Below are 20,944 nucleotides of genomic sequence, written 5' to 3'. Positions count from 1 at the left end.
GTAGAACTCATCTGTTTGAAAGCTACTGCACAGGGTGCCTGCTGATGAGGGCCTTTCATTGCTGTAACAGCTTGGAAGCAGTCAAAGCATCAGAGACCATGAGAAAGATTAATTATTCTCCTTAAAAACTTCTTTATTTTTGCATCCAGATCTGTGAAGATTACTCCCAATTAAGATGGTGAATGAGGGTCAAGTAGGCACTGGCCTTCTGGGAAGTGGACTGAGGGTTCGGTGCATAGAGATTATCAATTAAGAACAGTAAATCGATATGTTGTTGTTCAAAACTGTTGAGGCTGTGCCAGGTAATCTGATAAAATAGAGGTAAAGCGCCTATGCAGGCTTGGGGGCAGTGTTGTGCTCAAGAATAAATGAGGAAATGTGCCCCTTAAGATAAAATTCAAAACAGCATTACAATTAGGGCTCCCGGGTTTTATGGTATTTTTTTTTACATTTCCGTCTGTATTTATCCATATTTATTTTGTGGAAAAATGAAGCTGAAATTAGTATATTTCCACATTTATTTAAACTGAAAATATGCACTTATGCTTGAATGCCTACCAGGTTTCAATGCTGTAAATACCTGCAAAAGATAAATCAATGCACTCATAAGAAAATATGCAAATTTCAGTATCAACCTTGTGCATATCTACTTCTGTAAAAGTTTCTTTATTAAAATTCCTTTCTTGTTAGCCCCCTTATCTATCAATCCACACAAACATTGGCCTGGCAGTCATGGCAGACAGTATTTAGAATTACTCAAAAAGCAACCCAATTTCCGTTTTTATCCTCATTTAAAAATAAATACAGACAAGAAAATAAATGTTTTCGGTCTGTATTTATCTGTAAAAGCGCTAAAAATGGGAAACAGGGAGCCTTACACAAATAACAATTATTAAATAAGCCCTGAGACGCCAAAGAGCATGAGATCAGTAAGTTGGGAATCATGAACGTTTATTAAAAATATTAAAGTGCAATAGAGAAGACAAAAATATAGTTAGTCTCAAAATCAGTCAAAATGCATAATAAATCAATCACAGGGAATTGGCATAGGCTTTGAAATCATTTGCCATAAAGGCTATGCCACTACATGAATGCTTTAATCCTTCTATATAATAAGTGCAGCATGAGCAAAATCTGAAAAAATGTGTCCAGATTATGCAGCAAATCAATATGAAAGCAGGCAGCATCACTAGAGGCTCGAGGAAGAGACCTGCCTCACCCCCAGAAGGGTCCTTTTATAGAGATTTCTAGAATTAAAATCAATGGAAATCCAAAAGTTAGCACAGGTTGATAAAATGTATCACAAATTGACAAGTCAAAGTATAGAACTAATACAATTCCATATAGGGTCCCCATTCTCGCACTAGCCCCTCACATGAATTATAAAAAAACTCCTCTTTGACCTAATGTAATCGGAAGCAACAGTACAAATCTAGTTACATAAACAATGAAAGTCTCAGGTATGAATGGGGCTGGAAGAGAACTTGGAGAGAAACATAATTTAAAAAAAAACTCCCTCCGAGGGTCTTCAAAACAGCGTGTTATCACAAACCATCTATGCACGTTTTGCTAGGTGCAGTGTCAATGAGAAATGAAAACATACATGAAAATATGGGCATTTTGAAGTTCAATATGGAGTCGAAGCCTTACTGAAGCACAGTTTGGCTTATGCCAAGAAAACATAGTTCTGTACATTGCAGCATTGCTTCACATGCAAAATATTCATGTTACTAAACAAATATGATTTTGAACAACAATAACTGTGACAGTTTTCACCACAGGTTTTAAACAGTGACTAGGAGGTGAAAGGCTATTTAAAGTGGTGCCAAATAAATGGGCCATCCAGTTCTTATGTCAAACAATTACTACAATAAGTGGTTATCACTCTGAGTAACTATGGACATGCTTTTCGCCATGGCCTAGTGATTTCTGCTTTCTTGCTTTCAAACTCAGTGTTGTGTTTTTTGGTTCAGAGAAAGACTAAAATTCTATTTTCATCAATTATGTAAAAAAATTAATTTAAAAAAGGCTAAGTGGATCAGGAATGCACAAGGTCTATTGTGCTCTCATCCCACTCATCTTGAACTTAATTTTCTAACAGCAATGTACGGTTCTTAAGCTTTTATACTGAAACCAATGCATTCTTCAAACCATTTCAACACTGACGCGTCTCTTGGACTCTAAACTCCTCACATGAGAATCCATCAACAACGCACCAGAAAGAACACCATACACTGCGGTCATGTACAAGGTTTGGTTTATCTGAATTTTTGTCAAAAAGCCCTGGTTAGTTTTCAAGACTCCTCCTTTCCAGCATGGTTCTATGATTTACTTTCACTGCGAGCTGGTGATACATTGTTTGTTCCGAAATGAAACTGTAGTCTAGAGTTAGGTTAATACTCTTTTACATAAACCTCAAATAAAGCTTTTTTTGTGCTTTAGTTGTAAAAAACAAAATAATAATTACGTGCAGTGGCTCGAAGTTTTTCTTTTGAGCCTTCTGTTGGAACAGAAGGTGATTGAAAGTTTGTAGCATCACATGCTTTCACTTTATGCTGAAGGTGAAATGAGAATAACAATAGTAATGCTATAAACATCAGCCAAATCCCCATCTAGTGTTTGGTTCGCCAAAATGACTGGCCTCTTTCAGAATTGTATTGCACATGCACTGTGGTCAGGTCAAAAGCTGCTTTTGCATCACTTATTCAAAACAACAAATTTCTTTTCCCAAACTTTTTAGGCCGGAATCCTTAGGATTCACTATATAATGTGGGGGCAGGTGGACTAGTGTGTAATGAGTATTTGCGCAGGTTAGCAAATTTACAAAACTACTTGGATGAATTCTTATATACAAAGGTTAAGTTACACACAACCCAATGTCAAAATATATTATTTATTATTCACTCTTGAATTGCTGATACATTTCTAGAGTCAATTAATGTGGTTGAAACACATGGTCACATTATTTATAAAAACATTTTTGCTAAAAATTCAAGAATCACAAAACTTATGTGCACAAATTATTACACTTAAAACACAAAATGTATCAGCAATTCAACAGTGAATAATAAATAATATATTTTGAATTTTGACATTGGGTTGTGTGTAACTTAACCTTTGTATATAAGTATTCATCCAAGTAGTTTTGTAAATTTGCTAAACTGCGCAAATACTCATTACACACTAGTCCACCTGCCCCCACATTACATAGTGACTCCTAAGGATTCCGGCCTAAAAAGTTTGGAAAAGGAAATTTGTTGTTTTGAATGCTTGTTACCCATTCATTTTCCAAGTAAAAGGGTATCTCCCTCTACATTTTGTCATTTGCATCACTTATGCCATTCCTAGTTTGTCTTTATCTGTGGAATCTAGACTGTAGAACATTTTGTAAATACTGCATCAAGGTCGTTGGAAACCTCTTTCAAGCAGGGCTTTTAAAGAAAATCCTCTAATGGTGCGATTTTTTTCAGTAGTAGTACTGTTAATGGTTTCTGTTCTCCACTGTCCCTTTCTTTCATAAGCACTAGGCCTTAGTGAGGTTGGCGGAGTTCTGCTCTGCGGAGCTCCGCGAAGTGCTGAGAAAACTCTGCCATGCTCTAAGGAGTTCCACCAGCGGCAAAGTGTGGTAGCTCACTCTGCTTCCACTGGTTTTTAGCACTGGGAGTTTGTATCCCACTGTAATATCACTGTGAAGGGCTCTACACGTTGCTCCAGAGGGCGCTGCTCCATTCTACTGCTCGAGTAGATATTTTATTTGAGCGGCAGCTTCCTCAACGCAAGTGGCAGATTTCTCAAGGCGAGAGGTCGCGAAGTACTGCAACCGCCCACATTGAGAAGGCTTATCCTGAGGAGGTCAAGCCCGCAATCTTTCTCCCTTGCCAAATCAATATTGGTGAGCCACGCGAGAGAAAAAACTCCGCTCCGCATCACTTCACAGAGTTTTGCGGCACGACTCGCAGAGTGGGCAAAACTTCACAGGCAGAACGGAATTCTTCATCCATTCGTAATAATCACCATTCTGCCAGAATGATCAAAGCTTACAATTACTCTACTCACCATAAAGCGTCAGTTTCTTTTACATCACTTATCCCCAAACAGTGGCTGTGATGGTCAAGCTGTTGCTAACACCCAAATCTGCTGTCTGTTTTTTCTCAAATAAATTTCCTTTAAACGCTCAGGGAAATTTCTTCTGGACCGTGGTGAGAAGTGACCTGATACTAAAATTCACATTCTATGATCAGTGCTTAGGTTTGTTCTGCTTGGTTGGGCACTGTTTAATTGCAATCGAGGGTGGAAAAGGCAGAGATTATATTAACTAAAAACTTGAGCTGAAAGAGCCAAAAGACAACGACATGCATCACTTAGCAAATTAAAAGGGCAAGACAGTATGTTTTCAGCTACTGCAAGCAGGAGTAGATCATTTGAACACTCAGCATGTCAGATTAAGGTCCATGGTATGGTTATATTTTCAACACAATTCTTCTCCTTCCCATGTAGGATTTAAATGGGACTGCCATTAGCCCCAGTTCTGGTGCCAAAACCAATGGCAGCAGTGGAGTCACCTGCTACCAATCTTATCCACTTCACCTTCTACTGCGGAAACAGAAGCACGAGCTGCCGGAAGATGTTGATCCTTCTAAGAAAGAGGTGAGACTTTAACTTACAGCAGGAATGTCAACCAGGCGGTGCAGTTGCTATCCAGGGTTGACCCTCCTGATCCAGATCTCACGAGATCATGAATTAGCAGAAGAAAAGTTTTAAGTGCCTTGTTTCCTTTCTGTAGTTTCCACTCCATGCCCTGATGCTATCTCCTCACCAGCAAGTAGAAACCTGTTAATTGACGAAGGATGTAACGAGGCATCGCACCTGCAATATCAGCTACATCAAAGAGTGCACAAAAATGCAAAGTGTAGCTGCCATCATGGTATTCTTCAGTCTCTCCATCTATTTTCAGATGAAATATTTTAGGGCGAGGCTTGGAGTTCAGTGGCGGCTGGGGCATTTTAAAAGTGGTTAGGCAGAAACCTTTACGTTGAATATAAAGTGCAACCGGAGCGAGAATGAATCAAATATGGATGGGCAGCGCAGGGAGGGATTTCTTCCCCCACAAGACAATTTGAGAGAAAAAAATGTGAGATTTCTTTCCAGCATTATCTTTCAAGAAAGCTTGCTACAATTTTTTTTTAAATAGTTATGAACGGGTTTACAAAGAGACACAACTCTCCCTGAACTAACTCAGATAACTCCGATACATCATTTAACTATCACTAACACAAACTCATTGTTCCTTTCACCCAAGCTCACACTGCTTCACTCACTCACCCATTCACTCACCAAGCATACTACTCATCCGCCACTCACTAGGACACATTACTCATTTAGAGTTCATCCCACACTCATGACAACACATCACTCATCCTGTGTACTCATACAGTCACACAACTTACTCTGGGCTCACTAAAAAGGCACACCATTCATAACACTCACAAAGGCACACCCTTCACTCTACACTCTGTCTTACCATTAGTCACCCTCATTCATACATGCACATCACCCACCCGCACACACAACTGACCCTGCAATCATACAGGCACATCACTCGCTAGCCACACTGAACCCACACAGATCGCATGCTGCAGCAGCACTGAGCTCTCCCTGGCCTACACCTATTCGAGCAGAGTATAATGTGTTGTGTTGGGGAGAAGGTGTTGTCTTGACCAGTGCAAAAATTTGAAAAATTACCGAAAGCTGGTATATTTTCTCCACTACAGGATCACAAACTCGCAGTGAATGTATAGATTGTGCAAGTTGTTAGCACCAGCCCAGCAATACCCAGAAACAGAGAGCAAATACGGGGGCCATTTAGGGCTAGAGGCCCACAGGAGCCAGAGAACAGGCAGAGTGGATTAATCTAAAATTAAATATTTTTTCTATCGTTTTCTTTCGACCAGCATTCAATATGTTTGGGGCTTTTTTGCGCTTACTGTGGCAGTTTGCATTTTAGTATCTTCTTAATCACGCATTGGGATACACAACTACCAACATAATTTAGCAGTAGCATGCAGCAGCTTCATACTACAAAGGAAAATGTAACATGGTATTGTAAGAATCTAGTTGGAAAAATGGCTGGGCAAGTTAAAAGCTCTTGGCTGACATCTGCTGAGCTCTGCCACTCTATTTGAATTACGGCAATAGAATATAGGCACCACAAAGCCCAGGTAAATGTGGCATCGCTTCTTTAGAGCCATTAACAAGCATTTACAATGCAATGGTCTCGGCATTATTAAAGGTAGAGCTATTGGCATTGCTCATGACATTTGTTTTCATTTTTTTTTAACATTAATAAATGGTATTGTCATATACAATGGCAATAGGTGAGCATTAGAGAGTAGTAGAGAGTATTCGCGGACACAGAGCCCCACACACACAGAGAGCCACACACACACACACACACACACAGCCCCCCCACACACACAGCGAGCCCGACACACACACCCACAGAGCCCCCCACACACACACACAGAGCCACACACACAGACACACACACACAGAGCCCCCCCACACACACACAGAACCCCCCACACACACACACAGAGCCCCCCCCACACACACACACACAGAGCCCCCCACACACACACACAGAGCCCCACACACACACACACACAGAGCCCCACACACACACACACAAAGCCCAGCACACACACACACATAGAGCCCCCCCACACAGAGCCCCCCCACACACACAGCCCCACACACACACACACAGAGCCCCACACACACACACACAGAGCCCCCCCCACACACACAGATCCCCCCACACACACACAGAGCCCCCCACACACACACACACACAGAGCCCCCCCACACACACAGAGCCCCACACACACAGAGCCCCCCACACACACAGAGCCACACACACAGAGCTACACACACAGCGAGCCACACACACGCACAGCGAGCCACACACACACACACACAAACAGAGCCCCACACACACACAGAGAGCCCCCCCCACACACACAGAGCCCCACACACACACAGAGCCCCACACACACACAGAGCCCCACACACACACACACAGAGCCCCCCACACACACAGAGCACCACACACACACATAGAGCCCCACACACACACAGAGCCCCACACACACACACAGAGCCCCCCACACACACACAGAGCAATACACACACACAGAGCCACACACACAGAGCCACACACACAGAGCCACACACACACAGCGTGCCACACACACACAGCGAGCCACACACACACACACACACACAGAGCCCCCCACACACACAGAGAGCCCCCCCCACACACACAGAGCCCCCCACACACACAGAGCCCCACACACACACAGAGCCCCACACACACACACAGAGCCCCCCACACACAGAGCACCACACACACACACACAGAGCCCCACACACACAGAGTCCCCCCCACACACAGAGCCCCACACACACACAGAGCCCCACACACACACACAGAGCCCCACACACACAGAGCCCCACACACACAGACAGAGCCACACACACAGCGAGCCACACACACACACACAGCGAGCCACACACACACACACACACACAGCGAGCCACACACACACATACACAGCGAGCCACACACACACACACACACAGCGAGCCACACACATACACACACACACAGAGCCACACACACACACACAGAGCCCCCCCCACACACACACAGAGCCCCACACACACACACAGAGCCCCCCACACACACAGAGCGGTCGCGACTAGGACAACGCAGGCGCCTGTCACAAATCAGAACCAGATAACAGAAAGCAAATGGCATTGGTTGATTAGAAGCACAAGTTCAAAGTCAAATTCAAAGGTCGGAGCCTAAAGGGTAAAAAACATAGGTCAGGACAAATGAACATAAACTTATACCACAGATAAAATAGAACTTGGGAGGCCCAAACCGAAAGAATCAAAATCCAAAAATGTTCCCAAACAAAGGTGACTGCTGAAACATTGGTAAAGGCAGCGAGTTTGGTGGGAGAGACATGGGAGGGGCGCGTCTGGGAGCCCGGGAGGGGCTGGCACAGGGCTGATGTCATTGTCATCTTGGAGCTGCGTGGGCAGCCGCTGCCGCCACCTCAGACCCCAGGAAGATGCGGAGAGGGCATTATTTGCAACTGGGAGCGGCACCATTAAAGGGAGACCGTGGCTGTCCTGGCTGGTACCCGGCTCTACCCACACACACCCTCCACTCGGGGGACAAGGTCTGCCCAAGATGTGCAGCGGCGCCGCTCCCTGCTGCAGCAGTGCCATGTGTCCCGATGCACCCGGGCACCGAGACATGCAGACAGGAGACACTAGATGCACACAGGGTAGGTGGGGGGGCAGGTGAGACACATGGTGGGGCTGGTTAACACAAAGACAGGACGAGGAAGGAGGAACAGTCAGGGAGCTCGCAGACTAAAACACGAGGGGGGAGGGGGTGCAGGAGAGAGCAGACAGAAGATTCATAGACGGCATAGACAATGAGTGACAGCAGTGACATCAGGCGTGAGTGTCCACACATGAGGCTTCAAGGATGAGAGAAGAGACAGGAAGCATGAGGGCACAGACAGGAGGAATGAAGTCAACAAGAGGCATGAGGGCACAGACAGGAGGCATGAGGGCACAGACAGGAGGAATGAAGTCAACAAGAGGCATGAGGGCACAGACAGGAGGCATGAGGGCACAAACAAGAAGCATGAGAGCACAAACAGGAGGCATGGGGACACAGACAGGAGGCATGAGGGCACAAACAAGAAGCATGAGAGCACAGACAGGAGGCATGGGGACACAGACAGGAGGGATGGCGGCACAGACAGGAGGGATGGCGGCACAGACTGGAGGCATGGAGGCATGGCGGTACATTCTGGAGGTATGGCGGCACAGACTGGAGGCATGGCGGCACAGACTGGAGGCATGGCGGCACAGACTGGAGGCATGGCAGCACAGACTGGAGGCATGAGGGCACAGACTGGAGGCATGAGGGTACAGACAGGAGGCATGAGGGCACAGACAGGAGGCATGAGGGCACAACAGGAGGCATGCGGGCACAGACAGGAAGCATGAGGGCACAGACAGAAAGCATGAGGGCACAGACAGGAAGCATGAGGGCACAGGCAGAGGGCACATACAGGAGGGATGAGGGCAGAGACAGGAGGCATGAGGGCAGAGACAGGAGGCATGAGGGCACAGACAGGAAGCATGAGGGCACAGACAGGAAGCATGAGGGCACAGACAGGAGGCAGAGGGCACAGACAGGAGGCAGAGGGCACAGACAGGGGGCAGAGGGCACAGACAGCGGGCATGAGGGCACAGACAGCGGGCATGAGGGCACAGACAACAGGCATGAGGGGACAGACAGCAGGCATGAGGGCACAGACAGGAAGCATGAGGACACAGACAGGAAGCATGAGGGCACAGGCAGAGGGCACATACAGGAGGGATGAGGGCAGAGACAGGAGGCATGAGGGCAGAGACAGGAGGCATGAGGGCACAGACAGGAAGCATGAGGGCACAGACAGGAGGCATGAGGGCACAGACAGGAAGCATGAGGGCACAGACAGGAGGCATGAGGGCACAGACAGGAGGCATGAGGGCACAGACAGGAGGCAGAGGGCACAGACAGCATGCATGAGGGCACAGACAGCAGGCATGAGGGCACAGACAGCGGGCATGAGGGCACAGACAGCGGGCATGAGGGCACAGACAGCACGCATGAGGAGGCATGCATGAGAACCCAAAGTCTGGAGTCAGGAACGAGCAGGCAGGAGACGTACACAAAACACACTGCCAAAGAAGAGAGAGTTAAAAGGAAGCAAGTCAGAGGAGGGTTTACACTTACAGGTAGACAACAGGGAGGAGGTGACATGACAGACAGACAGTGAGCCAGAGGACGGACAAGACAGGATAGAGGAGGAAAAGGTCGAGGCAGCAGTACACCCTGAGATAAAGGGAACAAGCAGCAAACACCAGGAAAGACGGAAGAAGAGGAGGCAGGGTGCCCGCTCCCCAGAAGCACCCACAGGGGTCGTGCCAGGACACACACATCAACAGGGGCATCGGCGGGACACAAGGCCGGGCAGAGCAGGTCACACACCCGGGCAGGTGCAGCAGGACCCTCCCAAGACAGTGACAGCTCAGCCATCCGCAGGACACGCCCAGGCAGGAGCAGCAGATCACACAGTCAGGACGCCCCGGCCGGGCACGCCGGGAGTGGATGACTTACTGGGGGCTTGGCAGTCGGCGCACACGTTGTTCCCCGGCCTCTGGATGGGCTCCTGCAGGGCTCTCTTGTTCCTCTCCTCTGCCATGGTGCCCGCGGGCGGCTGGAGGTGCCACGCTCCCCACTCCGGTGCCTCCTACCTCCCGGCGGACTCTGGGCTCAGGGGCTGAGGGCAGGCGACAGGCTCCTCTCTCATCGCGGCATTACCTGCAGCTCCGGAGTGTATCCCAGCCGGAGCCCTCCTCCTCAGCCATTCAAAATGCAGCTCACTGCTCAAGAGCTCCGGCTCTAATCTGGTTCCGCTAGGACTTTACTTCCGCAGCCCGTCTTCCAATGTGTCAGGAACGCACTTTTAATAACATACGGGTAGTTTCTTGGGACACACAGATCATATAAGATGTAAAATATATCTGCAACGATCACAACGTCGTGAGTGTACGCGTTTTAATGTTACACTGTTTACACGCCAGTGACTAGTGACTGAGAATCATTTAAAGTTGTTACAATACTGCACTTAGCACCTCGAAGCTACTGGAAGTAAACGAAACACTGCAAATGTGCGGCGTAATGTTGCAACTTAGAGCTATGGCCGCACTCAAACGCATGGTTACGTGAGACGGAGAAATTACGAGCATCGTTTTGCCAGTTTCTCGCATTAGTAGTATTAAAACGCTAAAACTAAACTTGCGTTGCCTCGCGCAGATGGGATCCTTCCACACGCTCATGTCCACTTGAAGAGCGGTGTCATCGGCGAGCAGGCTGGAGATGGACGACCTTTGCGTCGGAGGAGCTGCAGGCAGACGGGCGCTTGTCTGAGCGCCGCGGACACGGCATTAATAACCAGCCCTTGTTACTTTTCACACAGCGTGAAGGTGACGGATCGCTCCGGAGCAGGACCCGTCTGCCTGGAGCTGCGCGGACTTACAAACCCCGCAGCACTGCGCCTTCCCGAAACTAATCCCAGCTTACAGCATTCCTATGCACCTTCGAAGCGCTATGCTATAGGATAGGGGCACGGGTTTCCGAAGGGGCTATCCATGACCGTGGTTCAACAAGTAATTCGGGGCAGGACAGCAAGCACGAACAACGAGGGGGGGCAGGACAGCAAGCACGAACAACGAGGGGGGCAGGACAGCAAGCATGAACAACGAGGGGGGGCAGGACAGCAAGCACATACAACGAGGGGGGGGGGGGCAGGGCAGCAAGCACTCACCTGAGGACGACTTCTTCCGGCAGCGGTTGGGCTGAAATGGCTTTAGCAAAGCGCAGACATTTTCCGATTTGGGGGCATGGTTTTCATTCTCTCCTCTTCCCATTGGCTGGAAGGTAAAATTCCAGCCAATGGGAAGAGGAGAGAACGAAAACAAGAAAGAAGAGAAAAAACACGCCCCTGAATCTGGAAAAGACGGGGCTTGAACCGAGTGACGCCCCTCTCCTCCAATGGCTGGCCTCCGTTTAGGAAGCCAGCCAATGGAGTAGAGGGGCGGGTTCAAGCCCCCTACTAAGAAACATTGAATCTCGGAGCTCCGCCCACACTGCTGCGCAGGGCGACGCGAGTCCGAGACCTAAAAACGGCAAATGGGATGTATAAAACACCATGTTTAAAACCATTTTGGTGTTACTATTACACCGTAATGTAACGTAAAACAGAATGAAGGCCTCACGTTTTGTGAATCCTTAGAATATCTTTAAAGTTGAAAAACTACATGTTCGTGGGTGTAAGATAAAATTATATGTTTTGTGAATTTGACCAGCAGCTCTTCTGGACAGTATATAACCCTGATGGCTGAAGCCTGCGGTGTGTCGCAGAGCATTGGCATCAGATTATATGAATTATAGTGGAGGCACAGGAGCACTTACTTCAACACAGAGCGTTCCAAGACTAGCAGCATCATTCTTTGCCAGTATTCTATCTGCATTTCAGGAGAGGAACTTATGAAAACAATGGTGGCGAGTGCATTCACACGGCGAGAATGAACCCATTGGCTTGTGGAGCAAAAGTTCTATTTGCAGCAAAGAAAATACAAGTAAAAATGACCAGTTCCTCCTATAACCCAGTAGTGTCTGCTACCGGATGGGGTGGTTGTGCGGGGGAGGAGGGGAATGAAAAAGGTAAAAACTAACAAAAAAACACTTCCTTGGCTACGGCCGGCCGCTGCCTCCCATCTTGTCTTCTTCCTGTCTGGAGTACTGGAACCAAGAGGCAGCCAGGCTCCCCTAACCCCATCACAATGTTGCTTTGCAGCAAAGTGATTGGTCTGAGCATTGTGGTTCGGCGATCAGACAGGCAGTGGGAGCCTAGGCATGTTCACCACAAGGCTGTACAATACAGCCTGATGGAGAATATAGTGCTCATGATGGTGTGGCCGGCCCAAGATGGCCGGCCAAACACCATGCGCAGTTACAGAGTGCCCCACCCCGCAGTGCTCTGGCGTCACAGAGCCCAGACTTGCCCCGACATAATGAACATAATTCACTGTAGTAGGAAAAATAAAATGATAATAACGCTGCCTAATTAGCATTTTATTTTTCCTTTATGAACTGCTCGGAGAGCAGTGAGTTGACACTCCTCTGCCTTAGTGGAGGAGAAGCTGCAGTTGGAGATGCATTGTTGACACTAGTTCTCCTCACAGGATTTACAGTCAGAAAGAGAGAAAAAGAGGGAAGATTTAACAAAGCTAAAGACAGCTGATAAGTGTCAACCATGATTTAAATTCAGCTTTGTGCATGTACTTGAGACATCAAAATCATAAAGCATGGGCGAGGACAGATGGTGAAGGACAAGGTGTAAAGGGTTACACCTAATGACCACAATGGGGACAAGTAATGTAGCAAGGGAGTGGGGAATCGAGAGAAATTATGGCTGCTTCTATGGTAGCATTAGTCCTCACAGGAGGATTAATCTAGTTTCTCTGCCAATGCACTTTTGCACTGTTCAGAATTGAAATTACCCCTGCACGGATCCTTTCAAAACCAATTTAGTCAGTCAGTCAGTGAAAAACATCTCTATTTGGATAATAAAATATTCATAACAGTAAAACTGAATGACTATGATCAAAATCAATTGATGAATGCTTTGGGTAACTGTAAATAGTGACATTTTTCTTTAACTTCCTTAGACTTACCTCTCGGAGGAAGACTTCATCACTGCGTTTGGAATCACAAGAGGAGAGTTTGTGGCCCTCCCCGTCTGGAAACAGCTGAATCTGAAGAAAGAAAAAGGACTTTTTTGAATTGTCCCTGTAACCACAAATTACCCTGAACAGCCACGATGGTGCCAAGCCTAAATATAACTGCTCGCACTCTGGGTCGAATTTACCAAACTACTTAACACGCATAAAAATTATAGCCGCAGCAAGATGTGACATATAAATTCTCAGCCAGGTGTGACATATATCAATTCTATTTTATTCTATTTTATGTCTGATAATGCTAATTTTACAGGCTTCAGGTAGTAATTACCTTTTTTTTAACGCAAGACATTCTAAAGATCACTGTAAGTATAATAAAGGCCTTTTATGTCCTAAGCATTCAGACACTTCTTATGCTAAAGTAGGTGTTCCCTTCTGCCCAAATATCTAACAGCATGTCCTAATAAACATAAGGGAGCATTTGTATTAAATATTGTGAACCTATTTTTAACTTACCTGAGCGTTTAATGATAGGTTTAATAGTATGCTGGTGTTTGCCTTCTGAAGATATGGAGAACCTGAGGATCTCAACGGGTACTTTTATATGATCTAAGAGGACCCGTCCATTATTCTATTAGGCATTCTTTGTCAAAAGACGATTTCTAGAGCCTACTTTGGTTCACCTTGATGCCTCATCTAGCACTGCTTCATTGGATGCCAGCCAAACTACAGTATAGGGGCATTTTCCTATGTGGTCTCTAGGTGCTCACTATAGGGATTATTGTAATTTTAAGTAGGCGGCTCCGTGTCGGGCTGCTATGGTAGTGGCTTGCTCTTATTTATAAAGACACGTGGGCAATCCTGGGAACATGGTGAACATAAGTAACTTAGAGACACCAAATATAAGCGGGCTCAAAATCTCAAAGTTACTGCTGATCGAATATTATGTTGCGCTCGGGCGTAAAGTTTAACTAATAATTTTAGCATCAACTTCCGTAACAAGGATTGGAACAAACACATTTCTGTTGATGAGCTATGCTGAGCCAATAATATGCACAGAAAACAAGCACATTTAGTGAGAATTACTTTTGCAGTTTCTTGATAGCACAAGTGGACTTTGGCGGAAACTTTGACCAAGCTTTTATTTTTGACGGGTTAATCAAAAATCACATTAACCTAGTCAGAGTTAGTGGTTGGGACACATAGTTTAAAGTTACAGTTAGAATAGTAACTCAAGATATGCCATATACACTTGTACAGACTGGTCAGTTCTGCATCATGAGCCTTTATCATCATGCTTTAATGAGTGTTTGAAAGTGTCTCTCCGTGATTGGCTTGTAGACTTTTAATCTTCCTGCTGTCTCATTTCCAATCTCACTCACACTTCCACTGTATTTGTTGCTTCCTATCTCCAATTTCTATGGTCTCAATACACTTGACTTCATTTTTTAAAGAGGTATCTCTAGGGAGTAGTCCCAGTTACTTTGCCAAAGTCTGATCTAGTATTTTTACAGCAAAAGAAAGGTTTTCATTGGTATCCTGTTGAATAAATTGTATTGCTGAATCTAATGTGTTTCATAAGAATGACGATTGACTTTAGTTTGCAAGGGCTTCAGGGTGCCCTTTCGGAATGCATAGTTGCTAGGGTTTTGGATGTAATCTGAGGTATGGTACATGCATTGGGTAATGTATGTGGGGTTCACATTCGTGCCTCAAATATTCTATTGCGACTGTTACTGCACATAAGCATGAGGTGTTTTAGAGTCTGAGAATAGACACAGCTATGCATACCTAAAATTTAGTTTTTTCATCATCTGTATTGACAATTAATTGGACGGAAAATATTTATTGCTTTTCGGAATTCTCAGTGACCATCAATTCTTCTTGTTGCAGGAACTTATTTCCAGGGTTTAGCTATTTCAACAGTAAAGAACTTCTACGATTTTTCGACTTTCTGATGGGAGGGTGGTCAAAGAAAGGGCCAAACTAGAGCATACTGATTTTGTTTGGTGATAGGTGGGAAATTTGTGGTGAAGCAAGACTTTGCTGGGCGTTGTATTAGCCTCATAAAAATTAACCGTGGGCATAGGACTACGCTACGCTCGCGGAGCATGCATAGTTTGCGCTACTGCGCGGTACGCGAATTGCACGTAGCACTGTGCAAAAAAGCGTACCGTAGCGGGCATTTTTTGCTTGCTCGCGGTCCTCAACGTCAAGTTGGCGACCGCGAGCGAGCAAAATCAAGATCTGAGCAAGACTTTTTACTCGTTAGCGATCAGCAACGTCAAGTTGCTGATCGCGAGCGTGGAAAATATACCTCCCGGTGAGATTCTCAACGCGGGGAGGTCAGGTTTCTCATTGCGAGTGGTCGCGTATGGTCGCGACCGCTCACGATGAGAAACTACCAGTCCACATTGAGAAAGCTGCAGCTCGAGTACAAATCTACTTGAGCGGCAGAAAATGACCGCTTGCACTGTGCAAGATGCCGTTTGCAATGATTGCACAGTGCGGACAAGCATCCGGCACTGTGCAATCAGTGTGAACAGCATTTTTCCTACCGCACTACGCAGTTCGCGTTGCTCGCGTAGTGCAAAGTGCACTTTGCGTAGCTACGCATTGGGCTACTACGCAAACTACGCCCAGGGTTAATAAAAATATGCCTAAGTTGTCAACTGCTGAACTCGGCCATTGTTAGCATTTCTACCATTTCATGCATTCCTCGATCTGTGATTCATAGATGCCACTGGTAGCCAATGTAAGGGTATGAGGGCTGGTGTGATGAGAGTATGAACAGGTAGATTACGCTGCCTGACACCTGCATTCTGATTGGCTGTAACTTGTGAACTCCAACATATATATCTAGACTGTTGTCATAAATCAAAATTGAATTGTATGAATTAGATGGCTGCTGAAAAACTTCACATCCCCTGTACATTATTTGTTTGCACACCTCCAACTTCCAGATAGCATAGACAGTCAGCACCAAGTCTCTGTTTGAATGATTAATCTGGGCCACAGTTTTCTGTGTTTATAACTGCAATAAATTGTGTCACTATCAACCTATGCACCAGGGGCCTGTTAGAGTTTGGCGAATTGGTATCCTTCACAAATGTGACGGATATTGCGTCTGCTTTAATACAAGTGCTTTGTATCCTAATGCACTAGTAAGAAGGCGGAAAGGATATCGGTCACATTTGTCCGCCAAACTCTTAATCAAGGCACAGGTATAGATACCATCCATGAAACCTGCTGATAAGGAATCATATCCTCTCTTCTGGGACAATCTAGTCCCAAACTGGCAGCCAGACTCTCCAAAGCGATAGCAGTGTCCCTGAGAGGCCAGCAGTGTATATGTGGCACTTTAAAAATCTGCAATTAGGAAACGATCATTGATTACTTTATCATGATCAATGTTAAATCAACTTCATTATCACAATGTTGTTAATTTTATATGTTCAGAACATTTTTCCTACTACAGTTATGAATACTGTAAACGCTCACTAATACCGTTAGGCGTAAATGCTGGGACTGGTGGCTCAGTGGACTAATGCGTCCATTGCAGGGGCCTATGTTCGACCTCATGGTCACAGGTTCAAATCCCGGTGGGTCCATTCAGCCTTTCATCCATCTGAGATCGATAAAATGAGTACCATTGAGTTGGGTAACAATGAACATCTGTTATTCAGCACCAAGAGACCTCTGGGTGAACGTGCGCTTTACAAATACACGTTATGTTATATATTGTTAGGCCCGCATAAAAAAATCCAAATATATGTTGATTCAGTAAAATTCCGAACCGGTTAGTTTAGTCGTTAACAGGGTGAGAACACTATGCTTCTCCTGCATCCTGCCCGTGAGGCCTCGAGACCACTAGTTTCCTCCCCAGCTCTCTGCCACTTGCTTTATTGCTCTACCTTCTTTTGTTTGTGAAAGACCAAACGTCCATCACTTTCAAATTTGCCATGAAAGACGATCATGACGTAGTCATCATGTTTCCTTATAATGCATAATGGCTAGAAAAGTCACAGTTAATCATACCCTTTTGAACGTTCGTAGCAGCTCCTTCGAGTCACTCGTTAGTCTCCCTGCCTGTGACAAAGGGTTTCTCTGAAGATGTTCCACACACTAAGAAACTTTCACAACTGGCCCATTTTGTACTTGTTTTTCTGCATACAAATGCATTGCAGGATGTGGAACCGTTCCCAAATGCCGTCAGTGCTTGCTTCGCGGAATCAAAGTGCGCACTTTCCAAGGTATGCTAAGCAGACAGTATATACATCGGATGCATACAGTCACCGGAATCTTTCGTACATGGTAGCAGAAGCTGCTGAAGTACACAATAACAAATTGTCGTGTCTGGCACGTAATAAAGACAGGCACGTGTATCATTATTCAGGAGCTTTATTACTTATGTCTTCTGGTCCCTGTCCCTACTCTATCTAATCTCATCCTGTCTACGCTCCTCCTCTTCCCTTCACCCAGCTAGCTCCGCCCACCCCGACTAATAGACTGCTAACTACATTACATCTCCCCCTTTCTTAACAAACAATAGAAAACAGTGTTTTAATCCATCTCTTCAATGAGTCTCTTTGGCGGCTGGATCTCACGACGGGGCCGCAAAGACATGGCTCTAGTGATATCATCAGACAAGGGTTCACTTGGCTGACCTCTGCTCTCTTGGTCGCCATGGTCAAACTCTTCAGGTGTGAGTATGTCAGTCATGTTCACCAGAGGCCCTTTCATGCCTCGAGGACACTTCCTAAAGTGTGAGATGTTCCTGGTGACTCGTCGTTGATCAGATTCCGCAGTCAGCATGGTGCCCTTCTGATGGGTAACCAGCAAAGGGTCATCTCTAAATCGACAGTCAGTCTTTCTTTGTTGATCCTGTTTGACAAAGACGTAATCTCCTTCCTGCAGGGAAGGAGATCTTGCTCTCCTCTTGACATCAGCGTATGATTTCACCAGAGGCCCTTTCATGCCTCGAGGACACTTCCTAAAGTATGAGATGTTCCTGGTGACTCGTCGTTGATCAGATTCCGCAGTCAGCATGGTGCCCTTCTGATGGGTAACCAGCAAAGGGTCATCTCTAAATCGACAGTCAGTCTTTCTTTGTTGATCCTGTTTGACAAAGACGTAATCTCCTTCCTGCAGGGAAGGAGATCTTGCTCTCCTCTTGACATCAGCGTATGATTTCATTTTGTCTTTATTGTATTTGTCAGTCACTGTCATCTCTTGATGGCTGCGGATCGGTGACACGGCTCGCAAGGCCCCTCCCCAGGTTGGGATGCGATTTCTCATCGGACGCCCCAGCATGAGGGTTGCTGGGCATTTTCCAGTGGTTGAATGAAGAGTTGTCCTATATGCTTGAGGACCTCATTGAGGGCTACTTGCAGGTCTTTTTTCTCAGCCGTGGCTTGTTGAAATGTCTTTTTGATTGTAGCCATAAATCTTTCAATGGTGCCATTCGCTTGTGGCCAGAGGGGTGTGGTTTTCCTGTGTTTGAAGTCCAAATGCTTTGCAAATGCACTGAACTTGTGCCCGTTAAATGGGGGTCCATTGTCCGTTTTTACTTCTTTAGGGACACCCCATGTTGCAAATACTTCATCTAACACTTTGAGAGTGCTAGAGGCACTGGTGGATGGCATGAATTGTGCGATGGGAAATCGTGAATATTCGTCAATTATGGCCACTACATATTTTCCGGATTGTAGCGGTCCGTAGAAGTCCATGGCAACTTCTTGCCACACTCCATCGGGCAGGGTGGTCATTTGTAGTGGGGCCGGTGGATCACCTTTGTTGGTCAACTGGCACAGATGGCACTCTTTCAGGGTAGACTCTACCATCTGGTCGAGGAAGGGAAACCACACGCGTTCCCGGAGAGCTCGCTTCGTTGATACTACTCCCCTGTGACCTTCGTGGGCCAGATTGATAACTCCCTGCCGTAGTTGACTAGGAATCACGACTCGTTGACCTCGCAGTATGACTCCATCTGTGGTAACTGACAATTCATCACAGACATGCCGGAATGCTTGCATCTCTTGCTTGACAGCTGGGTCCATGTCGTCTTCTTGAGGGTCATGTCTCCACCGATTGGTCTGAATCCGACGGAGTACTCTCTGCAAAACAGCGTCTTGTGCGGTGGCTTCACAAATGACTTTCATGGGAATAGCAGGTGGCAGCGCCTGGTCAGCCACAAAATGAATGTACTCCTCAGCAATCGATGGTTTGGAGTCTGACGATGCACGAGGATGGCGGGACATATAATCAGCCGGGTTCTCCGCCTTCCCGGGTTTGTGAATAATGGTAAATGTGTATTCTTGAAGTCTGAGGCCCCACCTCTCGATCCTTGGAGGCATTTTGGATCTAGGGTTGCCGTAGATGGTGACTAGCGCCTGGTGGTCAGTGATCAAAGTAAAATGCTTGCCGTAGACAAAGACATGAACATTTTCACATGCCCACACCACCGCAAGACTTTCCTTCTCAGGTTGCGAGTACTTCTTTTCAGGATCAGACAGGCTGCGACTGGCATAGGCAACGATGCGTCTCTGGTCAGAGTCATTGTCATATTGTGCCAAAATGGCCCCCAACCCAACGGGGCTGGCGTCCACAGTGATCTCAGTCTTCCGCCGAGGATTGAAGTACGAAAGGCTGTCAGCCAACTCCACCGCCCGCTTGATGTCCCTGAACGCCTGTTCACACTGAGGGGTCCAGTCGAATGGTTGGCCGAGTTTGGTAAGGATGCGAAGAGGATGACTGACAGTCGCATAGTCTCTAATGTAGCGGGCACAGTAGCTGGCCATCCCCAGGAATGATCTTAATTTACCGACGTCTTGTGGGCTCTTGGTGTTGTTCAGGGCTGCAATCTTATCTGGATCAGGCTTCATACCCGCGTCTGAGAAGATATGGCCAAAGAATTTCAAGGTGGCTTGGTGGAACTTGCACTTGTCCTTGTTCAATGTCAGGTTTGCATCCAGCAGGGCATGACAAACGCGATCAAGCGCGATGTCGTGCTCACGAACATCGGAACCATACACAAGGATGTTGTCGCTATAGTTAAGAGTGTTGGGGATGTGTTGAATGATTTGACGGATCGCCTCCTGAAAAATTTACGTGGCCGATGATACGCCAAAACTCAGTCTCTTATAACTAAAAAGTCCTCAGTGGGTTGCAAATGTCGTGATGTAGCGGGATTTGACGTCCAATTCTAGCTGGTGATAGCCCTTGTTTAAATCCAGCTTTGAAAACACCTTTGCGCCGTTCAATGCAGCGATCATGTCGCTCAGATGGGGCCCAGGGTGGCGCTCCCTTTCGATCGCAGTGTTGGGTAGGCGCATATCAACACACAGTCTCACCTTGTTGTGAGTCCCTTTCTTAGGTACAATGACCACCGGCGAAACCCATGGGGTTGGGCCATCCGTGCGTTCTATGATGTCTGCAGATAGGAGTTCTTGAAGTTCGTCCTCGACTGCGTTTTGAAGATGGAATGGAACACGTCGAGGGTGCTGTGCCACGGGTTTGATTAGTTCGTTGATGTGCAGATGTATTTGGCATCCTTTCAATTTCC

General features: G+C 46.4%; 1 protein-coding gene across 2 annotated transcripts in view; it reads left to right on the top strand.

Moving 5' to 3' along the window:
• The window catches only part of AVIL (advillin), a 316,912-nt gene extending 303,135 nt beyond the window's left edge, over positions 1-13,777 (top strand). Inside the window, exons 19-20 of one of the 2 annotated variants that reach the window (XM_078688810.1) lie at positions 4,498-4,647; positions 13,369-13,777. In XM_078688810.1, coding sequence (XP_078544936.1) covers positions 4,498-4,647; positions 13,369-13,482 — 264 coding nt within the window. In that variant the 3' untranslated portion in view covers positions 13,483-13,777. The remainder of the gene's footprint in view (positions 1-4,497; positions 4,648-13,368) is intronic. The other variant, XM_078688800.1, reaches the window with a different exon arrangement.
• Positions 13,778-20,944: the final 7,167 nt, after the last annotated feature.

Source organism: Lissotriton helveticus, chromosome 1_1 (assembly GCF_964261635.1).
Source record: "Lissotriton helveticus chromosome 1_1, aLisHel1.1, whole genome shotgun sequence".
Taxonomy (NCBI): domain Eukaryota; kingdom Metazoa; phylum Chordata; class Amphibia; order Caudata; family Salamandridae; genus Lissotriton; species Lissotriton helveticus.
This window is presented reverse-complemented; position numbering and strand designations above follow the sequence as displayed.